Source organism: Podarcis erhardii (genome assembly GCF_964252035.2).
Source record: "Podarcis erhardii genome assembly, chromosome: 14".
Lineage (NCBI taxonomy): Eukaryota > Metazoa > Chordata > Lepidosauria > Squamata > Lacertidae > Podarcis > Podarcis erhardii.
Genome location: NC_138503.1, coordinates 31405568 through 31424332, shown reverse-complemented (window position 1 = coordinate 31424332; position 18765 = coordinate 31405568). Strand labels below are relative to the sequence as shown.

The window sequence follows — 18765 nt, the reverse complement described above, 5'->3', positions numbered from 1 at the left end:
GCACAGCTTCCTCGGCAAGGAAAGGGATGGGAGATTTCTTTTTTCCCCAGGCTGCATAACCACAGGGGAACTTGCCAAGAGCCCCTCCTAAGCTCAGCCGCTGCTGGGAACAGGGAGGCTATTCATCCCTACCTGGGGTTTTAAGAGCACGGCCAGCAAGCCGCAGAATTGCCGCGACTTTGCCAAAGCAGCGAGCCCAAGACGCAAGAGTCTGGGAGGCCCGTCTGCCCCAGTTTGCTTCTAGAGCAGGGATAACCAAGGATCTGTGTCGACACTCCCATCGGCTGCACACTCACTGTGTTCCCAGTGCTGGGTTTTTACATCAGCGCTCAAACGATTAGTTTAGAGAACATGCATTTTGGATAACGTCATAAGAAGAGCCTGCTGAATCAGGCCAGTCCACGGCCCATCTAGTCCAGAATCCTGTTCTCACAGTGGCCAATCAGATGGCTGTCTGAAACTCGCAAGCAAGATTTGAGCACAAGAGCCCCCTCTCCCCTCCTGTGGTTTCCAGAAACTGCTACAGTGGTACCTCGGATTAAGAACTTAATTCGTTCCGGAGGTCTGTTTTTAACCTGAAAATGTTCTTAACCTGAAGCACCACTTTAGCTAATGGGGCCTCCTGCTGCCGCCGCGCTGCCGGAGCCTGATTTCTGTTCTCACCCTGAAGCAAAGTTCTTAACCCGAGGTACTATTTCTGGGTTAGCGGAGTCTGTAACCTGAAGCGTATGTAACCTGAACTGTATGTAACCCAAGGTACCACTGTATTCAAAAGCACTGCTGCCTCCAATTGCAGAGGCAGGGCAGAGCCATCTTGACTAATAGCCATTAACAGTTCTCTCCCCCTCCATGATTTTGTCCAGTCCCCTTTTAAAGTCATGTAAGTTGATAACCATCCTGTGCCTCCTGTGGAAGTGAGTTCCATAGTTTAACTACGCACTGTGTGAATTATAACTTTCTCCTATCTGTCCTGAATCTTCCAACGTTCAGCTTCACTGGATGTCCATGAGTTTTAGTGTAATAACAGGGGCAGAATTTTTTCCCCTCTATCCACTTTCTCCACACAGTGCATAATATTATGAACTTCTATCATCCTGCCTCTTACTCGCCCTTTATTCCGTTGGATGTGGTGTTTTTTCAAACCAGCTTCACACCTATTAAGAGTCTGTAAGCCATTCCTAATCCATCTCTTGCCAAGGTGTGAACACCTTTGCCTGGGCTACAGACATCTGGCCTACGTATGTTCAAGCATCCCTTTGCAGTCATAAGGCCTAGAAAAATGGGGGTAGTTTTGAAATAAGTAAATAAAACCTGGACCCTCCACCCACCAATTCCTTTTTCTGTGTTTGCGTGGAATTACAAACGCCTTTTAGAAACTTCCCACCCTTTTCTACAAACTTAAAAAAAAGAACTGCTGTTATTAATTGTATTTATTACCTGCCTTTCTTCCAAGAATCCCATAGATTCATAGCGTGGGAAAGAACCTTCAAAGGTCATCTAGTCCAACCCCCTGCAATGCAGGAATCTTAACTAAAGCAACCAAGGCAGATGGGCATCCGACCTTCGCTTTAAAACCTTCAATGAGCCCACAACCTCCTGAGAGAGACCGTTCCACTATGGAACAGCTCTTACTGTCACAAAGTTCTTCCTGATGTTTAGTCAGAACCTCCTCTACTGTAACTTGAAACTGTGAGTTCGAATCCTACCCTCCAGAACAGCAGAAAAACAAGCTTGCTCCCTCTTCTATGTGACAGCCCTTGGGATATTTAAAGATGGCCCCATTTTATACTCCAACAGCCCTGTGAGGCTGGCCTAGATTGAATTCAAATGTCCGAGGGGGGATGTGAACCCAGGTCTCCGCAGCTCAATGTACGAATCCACCACACCCTCATGGTGTGCGTTTTGACACAAGCGACTGGTGAAGGGAAGAGTGGAAAGTTAGGGGCGGTTGGCAGCGCATGCCTGCCCACGTATTACAAGGCTGTGTTGGGCCCTGTCGCTATGGAGCTTAACAAATGGCCGCCGCTCATTTAGATATTAACCAATGCTCTCCACTCCCCGCCAGCTCGCCTGGTGATCTGAGAAACAGACCCATTGTGCCAAAATCTGATATCGCTTCCTCGATGCAAGAAGCCCAAGCGCAGCAAGGCGGGGTGACCCATCCCAGATTGAAGGCAGCCGCCCTGCCGCTCCATGAGGGCTAATGATTAACCTGCAAACTCCAGGCCAGCGTGTCTCAACTTTCAGGAAACCTTTTCCTTTCCACATTCTCCTATATTCTCTGTGGCCCACGAGGCCTGGACAATGCAGCCTAGCAGTTCCCAAACTTTTTTTGGGGTGCACCCTCCCCTTTGGTTCCATGAACTCATCCCGTGTGCCCCCCACCCTTTAAAAAGCATTATTCAGAAGAGTGGTTTGCACGATCCACTAAGGAAGATAATAACACAGCCAAATTCAAAACAGTAACATTTAATTGCACAGTTATTCCAAATCCAATTAAAACATTTTAGTTTATTCAAGTCAAGAAAACTGATGAACTCGATCCAATGCTATCAGCTTTTCAGTGTCTGATTTCACCTCCAGCCTCTCCCCCACTCCCAGCATGCTATTTTCCTCTCCATCTTTAGGCACATTTTCTCCTAATATATGCATTTTTGCAAACATTGGTCACTTGGTGAACTGCGCTGCAATATTCAGATAAGAGAAAATTTTGAAGGCTGAGTTGCGTTTCAGTTCTCATATTATTTATTTCAAAAAATATATATACTGCTTGACTGAAAAACAAAACAAACCTTCAAAGCGGTTTACAAAAAGATATAACAATGAAATCAGTAAAAAAATTACAACCCTAATTTAAAACATATGAAAGTTAAAATAGGCAGGGAGTTCCAAAGTGTAGCTGCTGCCATACTAAATGATGGAGTCCTTACAAATGTGAAACATGTATTATGTGTGGCAGTAGTGCCAATTCCGCTAATCATAGCGGTCATTGGGCACATGGGGGCAGGGGGGAGACAATTTGGTAGGTAAATTTGTCCTAACTTGTTAAGGGCTTTAGATACCTTGATCCTGGACCAGTAGCAAGTCAGCAACTAGTGCAGATTTCAGAGCACAGGTGTAGTATGTTGACAAGGCCTCACTCTTGTGAGCCATTATGCTGCAGCATTCAGCACTAGCTTCTCTCAAGTGTGAGGGAATCCCTACATAGAATGCATTGCAGTAATCCAGTCTTGCAGTAGCCAACACATGAACTACTGTGGCAAGGCTTTCCTGGTCCAGAAATGGCTGCTGTTGTCAATCTAGTTGAAGTTGGTGAAAGGCACCTCTAGCCACTGAGGCTACCTGAGACTCCGGTGACAGAGCTGGATCCATAAGCCCCCCCCCCCCCAAACGTGACTGTTCAGAAAGTGCGAATTTGAGAAATTCGGCTTTAAATGTGAACCAGATAAATTTTGTTCCCCATCCACACTCTGGAACCCAAACAACTCTCTGACCCTTAGACCCTTAACTGCTCCAGAATCTGGATACCAATCCCAATTCGATGGACCCCAACGATACAGGAGAGAAAACACTGCAAATATATGAATGAAAAAGAAGGCGATTCTCTTTCCATCTGTCACTGGAGCTCCATGCAGCTTTATTTTGTCCTCAGAGCTCCGAAGCAAATTGCAGGAAATGCTTATTCCAACTTTTTTTCCTGCTTATGTAACCTTACCACTTTAAACACAAACACACACAGAGAGACGGAGTAGCAATGAGCCATCTTCTTAAAGAAACTCTCAGCAGAGGAACAGAAAAGCCCCAAGATCTTTCCAAACAGAAACCAGTTGTCCCAGAGGACTGTTGCAGCACGTTACATGCAACAATTTCGCCCCAGCCAGCTTCCAGGATGGACCACTGGGTACCGCCTGGGGCAGAAACGACTTTTGGGGGTGAAATATCAAACTGGACAATTCCCGGTTACAGCAGGTTGTGGAAATAAGCGAGGATTCTCTGCCATGGGGTGTGGGCTTTGTGGTTGGTGGGTGAGAAGTGGGAATCCTAGGAACAATATCAGACGTCATAGCCATTTACGAAGCTGCTTTATACTGAATCTGGCCCTTGTGGTCCATCTACCCTAGCTTTGTCCGCACTGACTGGCAGCTGCTCTCCAGCATTTCAGGCAGAGGATATTCCAAGCCCTACCTGGAGATGCTGAGACCTTCTGCATGCACAGCTGATGCTCGGCCACTGAGCTACGGCCCTTCCCAGTCCAGCATGGTGACAAGCTACACCATAGCTTCTCATGGGCCAAGGCTCAATATATGCAAAAGAGAAGAAGAAGAAGAAGAAGAAGAAGAAGAAGAAGAAGAAGAAGAAGAAGGAGAAGAAGAAGAAGAAAGGTCTAGTGCATTGGTTTCCTAAGTGAACTGTATCACCCCTTGGGGAGGCAGTAGGATTCCCTGGAAGCATGCTAGAGGGCAGAAGGGTCACTGGAGGTGAAAATGGCTATCAGACTTTGAAAAGCTACTATCACTGAATCAAGTTCCTGGTTTGTTTGTTTTTTAAAAATTAATGAAACTAAATAGTTTTACAATGGTACCTCAGGTTACATACGCTTCAGGTTACATACGCTTCAGGTTACAGACTCCACTAACCCAGAAATAGTGCTTCAGGTTAAGAACTTTGCTTCAGGATGAGAACAGAAATCATGCTCCAGCGGCACAGCAGCAGCAGGAGGCCCCATTAGCTAAAGTGGTGCTTCAGGTTAAGAACAGTTTCAGGTTAAGAATGGATCTCTGGAACGAATTAACTACTTAACCCGAGGTACCACTGTAGTTGGGTTTTGAATAAATGTGCCATGAACTGTAACTGCTTTGAATTTTATTGTGTTGTTCCCTTCCTAAGTGAGTTGTGCAAACTGCTATTCTGAAGAATTCTTTTTATAGGGCGGCAAAGTGGGGACTGGGGGTGAATTTATGGAACCCAGGTGGGGCAGTAGCCTGAAAAAAGAGTTTGGGAACCATTGCTCTAGGACATGACTGAGTTCTGGAAGAAAGGAATTTCATCCATGGGACCCTCTACCCAAACTCTGCAAAGCAGAATTCGGCAGTTTCGCCGATTTCTTCGGTTCAAATAGGTGAGAATCAGCCTTCAGGCACCAGATGCCCACAGGAAAGCCTCTCTCCCAAAAATCTTTCACGCTCAAGTGCTACAGGAGAGTAATGTGCCCAGCGTCCACAGGATCGGACCCCCCCTTTCTTACTATTCCCCAGCATTTGGTGCTGATGGACCCAGCTCTTGTCTCTGACAGCTCCTTCTGCTCATAAAGAAGAGAGAAACATTCCCATGCGGAAGCCATTAAGCCTCTACACAGAAGCAGCACATGAGGCAGAACCCGTGACCGTTCCTCTTCCGAGCACCAGTGCCAGAGTTTTTTCTCCCGTCAGAAAACAGCCGCAAGGCCAAGAGAGCAGGGCCCCACCTGCTTCCTCGTCAGGGTAGGGCGTGTTGAATTTTTCAGCTTTCAGATTCCCAAAATGAGGGGTACTAAAATGCTGCAACATGACTTGGGAATTCAAAAGATATTTTGGTTAAACGGATATAATTTAGTTTTGTTGGAAAGTAAAATGTGTGCAACATTGCACAGAAATCATTAACAATTATTACCAAGTACTTGCAGTTGTATTATGTTGCTATTGTTGTTTAGCATTACCTGACATTTTCAGGAGGTAAAACTAAAACTCTTTGGTTTCCCGAAAGCAGTTTATGTGCTTCTTCATCCAATGTAGACTTACCAAGCTAAATGCTGTCGAATCACAAAAATAATAGAAGATTTGAATTTCTCACACCCAAAAACCTATTTTTAAGATCCCTCAATGAAGAAACTAGCAAAAACTCCAGAACTGTAGACAGGGTGACAAATCTGCTATTGATGGTGATGAATCTGAGCATTTATATGGCACTTTAGAACATTTATATGGCACTTTAGAAACCTTAACACCCACAAAAAATATGTCACAGAACACACTCATGTGTCATGAGAGAATTGAAAGCCTGCCACAGGAATATAAACTAAATGAACAACCAGCAGCTCCCAGGAGTTAGCCACTCAACAAAGGAGGCTGCCCAATGCACCTCTGAATGAGTCACTGCTCAGAACATCCCTTCTTCCAGCCAGTCTCCCCAAATAATTCTGCCTCATCTCCTGATACAACAGAATGACAATCTTAAAAACTATTTCAGATTACTCCCATGGGATAAGATGGGGGCAGAGAACCATTTTCCAGTTCAAGGGCCACATAAGTTTATGTGCAATCCCCTGGGAGCCACACAGCAGTGGTACACCACTCTCTATCCTGCTTTGAAAAAAACATTCTGCTCCACATCACCAGTTATGAATGGTGGGTGTCCCAAAATCAGCATATCTATAACCATTCATGGGTAAGTATCTTCAAGCACGTAAATAGGTCGCTAAGGAACTGAAGGGTTGGTAGGTGCAAAATGCTCCCAGCTCTACCCAGAAAACTATAGGAAGTTGCTTTGTGGATACAATATATGCTCACATCCAACAGGTGCCCTTTTTATAGACTGATTACTTCGGAAGATGATACAGATTACTTCCTTGACTTATAGGAATTCCCCCTGACAACCCAAATCAGGCACCACCCTGTTGTCTTTCTTCTGCAGACAGCAACCTTCTGTGAGACTCTGTTTTCTCCAGATGTTATTTTTGGTACTTGAAAAAACTATGCCGAGGGGCCAGGGTGTGCGCAGAGAAAGGATTTAAAGCTATAAATTATTTCAAAGGCTCAAGACTTGGAGGCATCATTGAGATTTTACCCAAAGAAGAAATAAGCAGCGTAATACTTTTCTGGATCGGTTTCTAACACAAATGAGAAATGCTGGCATTAGCATCAAAACCTTCTTAAACCCCCTTGAGAAATGTAGGATCATGGATCTGGTTTTGGTCAGGGGCATTAGGGACTGCTGTCCTCTGGATAATGCATGCAGAAAGTCTGCTGATTAACCTGGCTTGCAGATAGCTATATGCCCAGCTGACTGGCTAACAAAAGTGATTTCCAGACGACCAGGCAGGAAGTTCTTAGAAAAAGAATAGTTCTCTACAACATCATTATTCGTTATTCATCATCATCAAGGGCTGCAGTGTTTAATTTGCTTGACTACAAAGCTGTCCCAAGTAACCAGATGCATGCACATATTATCTAAAACCCAAGAAAATTTGCTTTTTTGCTTCAGAACATCCAGTTCCACATAAGTGCAAACTGAACTGATTAATCAAAGCTTATATACTTAAAATTAGTAGACTCCTTTTTTCAGATGGCATCTACCTAGCAGTTTATAAAAGGTGCACAACTGAATACAGCAGGTTTGTGAAAGCTACTAAGATTTTTAAAAATAAAATAAAAATTCCAAACCTGCTCATTACCAGAATATTTTTTTTTACCACTCCTTGAAACACGTTTTCTCTCTATCTGCTGGGCATACATAGCGCTTGAAATCTGCAGAGTCCTTTTAAGATCTGCATTTGGGTCCTTCCCAGCAGCCCTGTGGTGAGGTTAATAACATCACCATTTTACAGATGGGGAACTGAGAAATAAGAGACTTGTCATGCGAGACCACCAAAGTGGCGTTCTAAATATTTATAGGGCTGTAAACTCCAGTTCGCCACCATGCATGATTTGGGTAAGCAGGGATAGCCTTGCTTTAAAAACTCCAAAGGAGGCTCAGCAGAGCAAAACTTCAAGCAGGAATGATCAGTGATCCGGCAAAGTCACTTTGCAAGCCCTGAAACAAAAGTGTGCCACAAAGAAAGCAATGGTGATCAAAAAGTCTCTCTCGGCAAAATATCATGCCTTTAACAGAAGTTTCGATACCTGATCCACCAGGCACTTCCTTCTTCAGAATCCTACTTCTGATTTACTAAATGCCCTTTGGATCAAAGAAGTCATCCCTTTATAGCAGGGGACCAAGCAAACTTAAATCTGCTCATTTTCAATCAAATGAACTGCTCATCTCCCTGAGATGCTACAAATTATACCTGTATGCAATTTATACACATTTTATCATACGAAAGGCATGGTACCCTGACCCTAAGAATGTCTTCCTTTAATACAGATGCTTCCTGTCCCTTTTTTAAAAAAACCCCATCATAATTCAGTTTGAGGCACTACTGATCAGTTGCACCGGCAGATATGTCCTAGAGTGGTGGTAGCCCGAGAAAGGGTCTTCATCGTGGTGGCCCCTGAGTTGTGTCTGGCACCTTCATTATACAGCTTCTGGAAGATGCTGAAGATGCACCGCTTTACCATGGCCCTTTGATACTTGAGTTGGAAGTTTTTAGTACCCAGCTTGTTTTTGTGATTGCAAATTGTTTAAAACTTTTTAATATAGTGTTTTAGTGCTGTAACGTGTCCTGGGACCTCAGGGTGAAGGGCAGGTAATTAATCATATACCTCTAAACAGTTTACAAGAAATATTAAAATTACCAATAAAAATATTGAAAAGTACCTATAAAGATTAAATTAACAGTACTGTAATAAAATAAAATAAATCATGTCAACATCTATGTAGCTGGATAGGCTTGCCTAAACAAAAATGTTTTAAGCAGGTGCTGTCAAAAGTACACTGAAGATGCCTGTCTGATGTCAAGCAGTAGGCAGTTCCAAAGTGTAGGTTCTGTCACACTAAAATATCAATTTCTTACAATTGCAGAACAAGTATTATGTGGCTCCTACAACAGTGTCAGATCAAAGCAGTCAAGCGGGCACATATGGGGTAAGGTGTTCCTGTTTTATATGCTATTAGTACACAACACCTCACCAACTGGGAAAATAATAAAAAGGGACGTGCTTCTATGAGGGGAGCCAATACAGAAAAGCACCTGTCCATTACCAAAGAGAAAAGAAAAGGCAAATGTGGAGACTTATTGTGAGAGGTAGCAAAAGGAACCCACCTATACGACCATTTATCACAACTACAAATCCCATTTCATTGGTGAATCAGATGTTACCAGATAGTTCATTCCTCCCTGATAATCTCTAGACATTCTGAAAAATGTGAAGACCCCTCAAGCTTTCCAGAGTTTTGGGATTATAGTATTTGCATCTATTGACACATTTTTCTATCAAAAGCCCTATCTTTACATTTAAAGCAGTATCATGCCACTTTACGCAGTCATAGCTTCCTGAGAGCTCGTTCAGGGCGCTGAGAGTTGTTAGGAGACCACCATTCCTCTCAGAGAGCTACAATTCCCAGAGCTTCCTGGGATTGATAGGTAAACCCCTCAGCACCCTTAAGAAACTACAGTTCCCAGGATTCTTTGGGGGAAAGTGGTGACTGTTTAAAGTGCTATGATACTGCTTTAAATGTGTAGTGAAGTTGAGACCAAGCTCTTATCATTTCATATACCAAGAGTTTTTCAAATAATTTGTTAAGATCACAAAGGAATGCAGTCTCAATGCATCTCTGTTATCTTATAAATATCACATCCCCGCCCTTTCAAAAAAACTTTAGCAAAAAGACATTCCCCAACACATATGTGAAACATAAGCATCCACTCTACGGGTCCAGCGCTTCCAAAAAAAATCATTTTATTAGTTCCATACATGCTATTGAGTCTGTCTGGTGTTAACATTCCATCTGTACAATGACATCGTATCTTCCTCAAATTCAAAGATAAAGTACATGAACAAAGAGAAGCATATCTGTGGGTGATATCCAATCTTACTCGTACCCAGAGCAGAGGGGTTTCCAAACAGTTTTGGCTGGGGGGCACATTTGGACATCTGAGAAACTGTCATGAGACCCACAGAATATGCATATCACAGAAGAACTGGTGATGCTTAGAACTCTCCTGGAAATTAACAAACAAAACATACACACACACACATCCTGCAAAACCCAAATAAAACATGAACGGAAAAGCAAGCAACACACCCCTGCAAAAAAACAAAACGAATAACAATCCCTCTATTATTCTCACTCTGAATTTTTTTGCCCCATTATATTTTCTTGGAGCATCTGTGCAAAGTAAACACTAAATTTACAAACACTGATAAAATGGATAGAGATTGTTCCCCAATACTTTCATGAACTAGACATCTTGATTTGGGAGGATTTCAAAAAAAGCCCATGTTACACTAGGGAGGGGACACTCCACATCCACATCTGGACATCCAAATCAAAGTGCAAAGGACCCACAACAGTGACCATGGTTAAATTTTAAAAAAACAAGCCAAGAGTCAACACAAGGAGCTCCCTTCTGACAAGACCAAAGGTACATCTAGTTTAGCATCCAATGTGGTCGCCAAACTGATGCTCGTGGGAAGCCCACAAGCAAAAAATGAACACAGATGTGGCCTTCAGCTGCAATTTATTCCAGCCACTGGTATTCCAAGGTTTGTCCTCCTTATGAATACGGAGGGACCACTTAAGTTATCATGCTTATATTTAGCTGTCATGCGGGTTGCAAGGAGCCCTGGTTGGACTGCACCTCTCAGGATCACAAAACAGCTTCATCAGAACACCTGAGCTTTTGCTTCTATGCTTGACCTCATTATCCATTTCCCCTTGATGGATCTCAACTTCCCCTTCCATGAGCCACAAATGATCAATCTCAGGTTATCTTCTCTCCGTTTTCTAAACTAAATCACATGGACATTTGGCCACATCATTTCCAAAGTGATTCATGGTGGTGGTAGCATAATCAACCGATCTATTGGTTCTGATTGCTAGGTGGCAGGTCTCCTTCACTGAAGACTTTTAAGCAGAGGTTGGGTGGCCATCTGTCTGAGATTCTTTAGCTATAATTCCTGCATGGCAAAAAGCTGGAGTAGATGACCTTTGGGTAATTTCCAAAGGCTTCTACAGTATATGCTCTCTGACAGATCAAGAAGCACCATTACTCTGAAGGCCAGTTTCTGAGGAACACAAACATGGAGAGTTGTTGTTGCTTGAGGACTCCCAACGTACATCTGGTTGTCCATGCTGAGAAACAGGATCGTGGACTCGATGGGGCCTTTGAGGTCTGATCCACCAGGGATTTTCTTACGGACAGAGCAAGCCTGACAACTGAACTCACCACAAAGGCAGTTGTATGTATATTTATTTGCACCAGGACTCAATTAAACCATGTCCCAAACCACTTTTTCCCTACCAGACCTCATTTGTCTTGCTCTAAACTTCTCAGCCACAGCACTGTGGGCCCTTTCAGACAACCCACTGAATGTGTCCCCAACTACAGATGCCACCCAAGTCAGAATGGGAAAAAAGACATCAGAAGCTTCCGACAACTACCTGGGAGAGCTCCACCCAGAGCCTCCAGAACTTAACTAAAGCCCCCCTTTGAACCACAGCACCAACTTGGTAATAAGCCTGTACACGAATGGCACAGTTAAGGCTAGGTTCACCGAATTACTGGCTGGCTTTGTGTCAAAGAACGCCAGTGACAATCTGACATGTACGTTCCCAGCCCAAACCATTACACCTGAGTCCATGCCAGGAACTTTTTCTGGCTTGGTGTGGCCTTCAGAAGGGGAGGTATCTGCTCAAGAACGAGAACATGTGGCAAGCATGGGGTTTGCTTCCTGACCCGATAGCCACTGCACCCCGTCAAAGGAGACGCTCGGCTGACCTAGCAAAAATTGCAAGAGGCAGCTCCCAGCTCCCAAACTTGGGGCAAGCGTAAGTGGCCTCAAGAAAGGATAGTGGTCCATTTGGGACAGGCCTGGCGGCTGTCCAAAAACAAACAGGGGGGGAATGAAGGGACAGGATACCCAAATCCTGACTGAAATCACCCCAGGCTTCAATAATCACCCCAGGCCTCAAAACTGTCCAAAACTCCCTTTTGTCTTCTAAAAATCCAAAACAGCTTTTCTCTGCTTGCTTTTCTCACAAGATGCTGTGCATAGGCAAAATGTTACTTTTAAAGGCTAATGAATAGACTCTGTCATTGCCAAGAATACTCAGGCCTGAGAAACAAATCTTATCTCATTCGGTTGCAACGCATCTGAACAAGCTGAACGCAAGGCTTCTCACCCCCCCCCCCTTTCCTGGGAAGAGTCCACAATAGTCCCAAGACAGCTTTCTGTTCATGCTCAGAGGAACTCATGGGCAGGACTCCTGAGGGAGGAGAAAGGAGGAGGGAACTGGAAAGGGGTATATATGCTTGTGCACATGATTGTGAACTCGTGCATGCTTTTTGTGAACTATCACACTTGCTCCTTCTACCAGTTCATGGATGGTAGAAATAAAAAGCCTTTTCTCCGAAACTATTCCTTGAGTGTCTGTTGACTCCCACTTCCCTTTCCCAGGTGCAATATTTTTCCCACCCGAGGGCAAAGCCTCATAAGGCTACACTTTCATCCACTGGTTGCAAGGTGAATCGCTCAGCTTCGGTACCCAAATTCCTCCAAAGTGTATCGCTGTCAGTCACTGCACAGGGCATGGTGGTATTTTATTGGACTGACCCTGGGGAAAGGCTGTAGCTCATGACAAAGCATCTACTTTGCATACAGAACGTCCCAGTTCCTATGCCCAGCATCTGTGGGTAGGGCTGGGAATGTCCCCTTCTCTGAAACTGTGCAGAGCCACTGCCGGTCAGTGTAGGCAATACTGAGCTAGATGGACTGTTGGCCTGACTCAGTATTAAGCGGCTTCCAACGTTGCCATGTAAGGCAATTTGCAAGCTACATATTTCAACAGAGCTCTTCAACGCGCACTTCTCTTCACTAGGTGCCTAACTTCTCCTACATCAACTTCACATTTGTTTTATTTTACAAATGTAGAGTGATATATGTGTGTATTAAATTCATAAATGTGCAACATATAAATAGCAGAATCAGTAACAATGGCTAATATACTACCTACACAAAATCAGGAAAAAAAATTATACAATAACAACAAAGCCAACAGCTTTACAATAAATAAAAATAAAAGGTTCAATCTTACTATCTGTAAAATTGTTGTCCTGGTAATTCACAAATCATCTTTCAATCGTCTATTGTCTTGGTTTCTAAATTAATCTTTTGTGTAATAAGTTTTGTTTTGTTTTTACCAACAGAACAATATCTCTTTAACTTTTCTGAAATTATTGGAACTTTTTAAGTTTTCCAGGACCCGGCAATACAAATTTCTACAGTTAAGTATTTTTTTCATCAGTCAGTTCTAGAACTATTAACCAATTTAAAATATCCCAAAATAATATCTTTTGGATGAAGAGGGATATTATATCCTATTTCTTGAATTACATTTCAAACTTTTTTCCAAAAGGGCTATATGTACATGAATGCGCACCCAAAGCTATATATACAGTTGTATCATCCTCAGAATAGAACAGGAACAATTTAGGATTATTATTTTAAAGAGATCTACTCGGAGAAAATATTAGTTGAATGAAATCTAAAAAGCTGCCAAAGCTGATTTTACTTTGCCATCATGATTTACTATTGCTAAATGGATATTTCTTATTTATACGGAGTAAGGAATCATTGAGAAGTTATTTTAAAGCAGTTTTCTTTTCAAATGGATGATAATATGAAGACCAACTATCAAAAAGAGTTTTCCCTATAAATGCAATATTGTTCTTTTACCTACCTAAATAGTCAAAATAAATACAAATCTCAAAATTAAGGAAAACTGACGGAAGTGGAAGAAAATGGGAGGCGGGTGAGAATTTGCTAACTAAAAAACATTTCGACTCCAAGAAAGGAGTTGAAATTCCAAGAAAAGAGTTGAAATTAACTCAAGTTATTAAAGCAACATTTCCCCTTTCTGCCAAAACAGATATTTTAAATCCAGCTTTGACCATCTAGAATATCTTAAGATTCCCATACTTTCTGGCAATCTTTCTGCATGCCTGATTGAGAGATCTATGCAGCCCAGCACTTCCTCCATCACAAACAGTGGTCCAGCTCCTGAATCTATGCACAGCAGAAACTTGCGATTAATGCTTGGCATCCCATGAAAAGGTGGTGAATCTTGCCTCTGTCTTTTCTACTTGAGTACATATAGACATAAGAAGATCCCCGCTGGATCAGGCCAATGGCCCATCTAGAGCAGCATCCTGTTCTCACAGCAGGAAACCAACAGGATTTGAGCACAAGAGCAAATTTCCCCTCCTGTGGTTTCCAGCAACTGGTATTCAGAAGCACCATGGAGTATATTTAGATTCCCATATAGCACAGCTGCATAATCTCACTCTCGTCTCGAGATTGACACTGTTAGGCTCAATTAAGCCAACCGGGAATTAAGCTAAAACGTCTACTCAGTTCAGCATCTGCACCCTGTAAAAACATTTATAGGTGAGATGAGCAGAAATTTCAACAAATACCAACTTAAAAATTACATTGGAATATTTTTGGGGTTTTTTTTTTTTTTTCCTTTTGATGCTCTTCCACCACCCAAGGTATCTACTGCAAATCTAACTTTGGGGTTTTTCTGTCAGTAAATGGACTGACAATTTAAGGGCTCGATTTCAGCACTTGATTTGGGTCTCGTTATTCCTTTCGGTGCTGAACAGTGAAATTAGCAACCAAGATAAAGATCAGCAGAACAGGACCAGCCCTTGCAAGTCCTGCTCCCTTATCTTTAAAGTATTATTTATTTATTTATTTATTTATGCACCACATGTCTGGCTGGGTTTCCCTAGGCGCACTGGGCGGCTTCCAACAGAATATTAAAAACACGATAAAACATCAAACATTAAAAACTTCCCTAAACAGGGTTGCCTTCAGATGTCTTCTAAAAGTCAGATAGTTGTTTATTTCCTTGACATCTGATAGTGGCGTTCCACAGGGCGGGCGCCACTACCAAGAAGGCCCTTTTGAAGGCACATTTGAAGTGTATTAATTCCCTTGAAGAATTCTGGGAACTGTAGTTTATCCCTCACATAGACACAATTCCCAGCAACCTTTAACAAACCACAGTTCCGAGAAATGACAGTGTGTACACAGGAACTGAGGACCTTCTGCATGCCAGGCATGTATTCTACCACTGAGCTTCAGCCCTTCCCATGCAGATTTAGTTCTGTAGAAGCCACTTGTTAATTAAATGAATTTAATCTAAAAACGAAACATCCAGAATGCAAAGTTATCAGTACTTTGTTTAAAATGGTGAGTTTGTTTCGAACTAACGAGATTCTTCACATTCACCAAGAAGACAGCACAGAACAACATCGTATCTGAGCAACGAAATTGTTATGCAAAGAAGGGGGTTTAAGCACAAAGCAAACTCAAATAATTAATAAGTTTTGCTTGACCGCACGGCAAGATCTGCGGCTTTCCCAACAGAGAAAGGCCAGGCCCCCCTTGGGGTTTTCCAAGTGAAAGAAAAATCGGCCTCCTCCTAGCAAATTGCAACTTTTCTTTTCTTGAAATAGTAAGTGACCCTTTTCCGTTACAGAGAACGTCTCATCAGGCAAGCAGACAGGCAACGTTAGCTCTTATCAGAGATGCAAGCTGCAACTTCAATGCACACCTGACATTTAGCACAATGATTTTCAGAATGTTTGAGAGACCTAACACGTAAGACGATAACACTGTTTTCATTTCCAGGGAGAGGTCTACCTACATGGGAAATCTGCCTAGCTACCTCCTTTGACTCCCAGACACCAACACTACAAAGGACAATGTTTTGGCTGTTTGTTATTTCTTACTCCTTGGTGTCAAGGATGCCACAGTTATCTGTTCTGGACATCCTCCTTCCATTGAATCAGGAGAGATCAGTGGTACCCTATCCTCCTCAAGCAACAAAGCAACCAGAGATAAAAGATGGTTAGCTTAGCAAAACAAAGCAAGGACACAAGAGAGAGTTTATAAAATGATGCACGTTGTGGACAGAGAAGAACAGAGAATTTTTGTATTCCAAGTACTAGAATGTAAGACCCTCCAATGTTGCCTTTCCCAACCCCGTGCCCTCCAGATGTCTTAGTTCTGGAGGGCACCAGTTTGGAAAAGGCTGATTCAATGAAACCTGAATCAGAGCAGGTGAAAGGAAGGACATCTCTGTCCCACCAATATTGTCACAGACCTAAAATATGTGATGGAAGTCAGCTTAAAGGCAGAGTAGAGATCCATCAATGAACACAAAATAAACGTCTTTCTTTGCACTTTGATATTGATTTTGCTTGAGTTATGTATTGTTGGTTTTCATTGTCTTTAAAAAAAGTAGGTCTTGTTGTAAATGCCTTATGGAAGCTGCTTTGAGGTCACCTGTGATGGAAAGCAGCATGCAAGGCCTTTAAATGAATGTAAATAATGTAACAACAATTACACGGAAGCCCATCTCCATTGTGGGAAGGCAACTGCTGGACCAGGTAGGCAGACCCTCGGACAGATTCAACGGGACTCCTCTTAGGTTCTTCAGCAGGGGTCAGGAACCTGCGGCCCTCCAGATGTTGCTGGACAGCTGGGAGTTGGAGTCCAACAAGATCTGGAGGGCTGCAGGTTCCCCATCCTTCTTCTTATGAGATGGAAACTCTTGGAGAGCGAGATCAGAGTGGGTGTGGAGTGAGACTGCCATCACCTTGGGATGCAGGATGCCATCCTTAGGGCACAAATTATTTACGGAAGGAGGCACTAGGTTTGCCAGATGGTTTTGCAACTTAAGAAACTATCCTGTTGGGACTGGGCTCAGGAGGCAATTAAGGAAGGGTGCAAGGGAGATTGTACTTCCGACAGAACATGACTAAGAGATTCATGGATGCCCCTTGAATTGTGTGCTACATCTTTGGCTGGGGCACTGCATTTCCCAACATCCCCCCTTCTTGGTAATCCCCATCCAAAACCCACACATTCTTGTGCATCCTGTTGGTGTATCAGGTTAATGACAGAACCAACGCAAAGGTTGCTCTAAGACTTCGTGTTCTTCAAACCATGGGTCTCTAATTGTTTTCGGACTGTAAATCCCATCATTCCCAGTCAGTTTAGCAGATTGTTAGGGACGATGGGTGTTGAAATCGCAAAAGAATCTGGGGACCTAAAGCTGGAAAACACTAATCTAAGATGTATGAGATACTCCAAGATAGGCATCCTCTGAACATGGAGGTTCCATTATGCCAAAAGCCACTGAAAAGGGGACACACATACACCCCTCTCTTCCACCATCTTTCTACAGTGGCGTAGCGTGGGTTGTCAGCACCCGGGGCAAGGCAAGTAATTTGCGCCCCCTAACCCGTGGATTTGCGCCCCCTAACCCGTGGATTTGCCCTAACCCCAGATGTTGCGCCCGGTGCGGCCGGCCCCCCCTGCACCCCCCACGCTACGCCACTGTCTTTCTAACCTGTTCTACATGTCGTCTGGGCCCACAAGAGCCCCATCAAACACCATAGGGTTCGCTTCTGAGTCATAAAATCATATAACGGTAGAGCTGGAAGGGGTCCAAAGGGTTGTCTAGTCCAACGCCTTGGCAGGCACTACACACCCATGCTCAGGGGCTGGAAGCTTAGCAACCCACCCCTCCCGGAGAAACATCTGGTGGCCGCGAGTTCCAAAGACACTCCTGCCGAGTCTTTCCTCCTTCCGCCTGTCCTGAGAGACGTCAACCTCGACGGCTCCCTCTCTCAGAACAATGAGTTCCCTCTCGCTTTTTTGGAGGGGGGGGGGACCCTCTCCCCCGACAGAGAAACAGACAAGAGCAGCCCCCTCCCGCCCCGCCAGTACTCACAGCGCGACGGTGGCAGCCGGGAAGGCCGGGCCGGGCAGGCGCTGGAGCCCTCGGGCGGCGCAATCCACGGCGCAGGCGGCGGCCGAGAAGCTCCTGCAGGCGCAGTCGGGGCCGCAGGGCTGGCAGCCGCGGGCGCTGGCCGGCGCCAGCCCGCCGCCCAGCAGGCAGCAGAAGAGGCACCAGCGGGGCCAGCCCGCCGCGGCTCCGTCGGCGGCGGCGTCGAGGCTGCTGCGATGGCTGCGTCGCGGCCGGCTCCCCGCTCTCCGTGGCCGGAGGCAGCGCCGAGGAGGCATCGCTTCAGCGCGGGCATGGCATGGCCGCTCCGGCCGGGCCGCCCCCTCGCCTAGCAGTAGCAACGGCGGCGGCCCATGGCCGGGCCTCCCCGCTGCCTTTTCCGCCGCCGGTGCGCTCCGCCGCTCCGCGCCCCTCCGCCGCGCTCCTCCAGCCGCCTCCGCCTCCTCGCCCGCGGCGCCGCAGCCAGCCAGCCGAGCGGGCCTCGCCTCGTCGTCGTCCAGCACTCCCGCCGTGGCCGTGCAGCGGCAGCCTCCGCCTCCTGGTTCCCCTCCGCCTCCGCCTCCTTCCCAGCCCCGTCGGGGCGCCTCGCCAGCATTCCACAAGCCCCGCTCCAGGAAGGAAATCCAGGCCTGCCCCGGCCAAGGCGGCTCCAGGGCCAGGCGGCGGAGGAGGGAGGCAACCCTGCCAGGCCCCTTCTCGGGGCAGCAGAAGCTGCGCCGCGCTCCGGACTCCCCGGCCAGTCCGACGGCAGCGGCCAGAAGAAGCCCATGCGGCGGCGCCTCTCCCGGGGCGCCCGCGAGAAAAGGGCCCCGGGCTCAGTGGAAGAGCATCGTCTGCCCTGCAGGATCAGTCCCCGGAATCTCGCTGCCTGTCAGTGTAGGCAATACTGAGCTAGATGGAGAGATGGGTGCAGCTTACTGGGAGACCATCTGCCTTGCGCGCGGAAGGTCTCGGCTCAATGGCATGTCCAGGGGGCTTAAAAGACTCCCTGCCTGAAACCTTGGAGAACCACTGCCAGTCCGTGTAGGCAATACTTAGCTAGATGGACCAAAGAACTGTCTCCAGATAAATCAGCTTCCTCTGATT

General features: G+C 45.2%; 1 protein-coding gene across 1 annotated transcript in view; it reads right to left on the bottom strand.

Annotated features, from left to right (window-relative positions):
• PKD1 (polycystin 1, transient receptor potential channel interacting) overlaps positions 1-18494 on the bottom strand; it is a 106610-nt gene extending 88116 nt beyond the window's left edge. Inside the window, 2 exon segments of the mRNA XM_081840603.1 lie at positions 17665-18094; positions 18097-18494. Coding sequence (XP_081696729.1) covers positions 17665-18094; positions 18097-18448 — 782 coding nt within the window. The 5' untranslated portion in view covers positions 18449-18494.
• Positions 18495-18765: the final 271 nt, after the last annotated feature.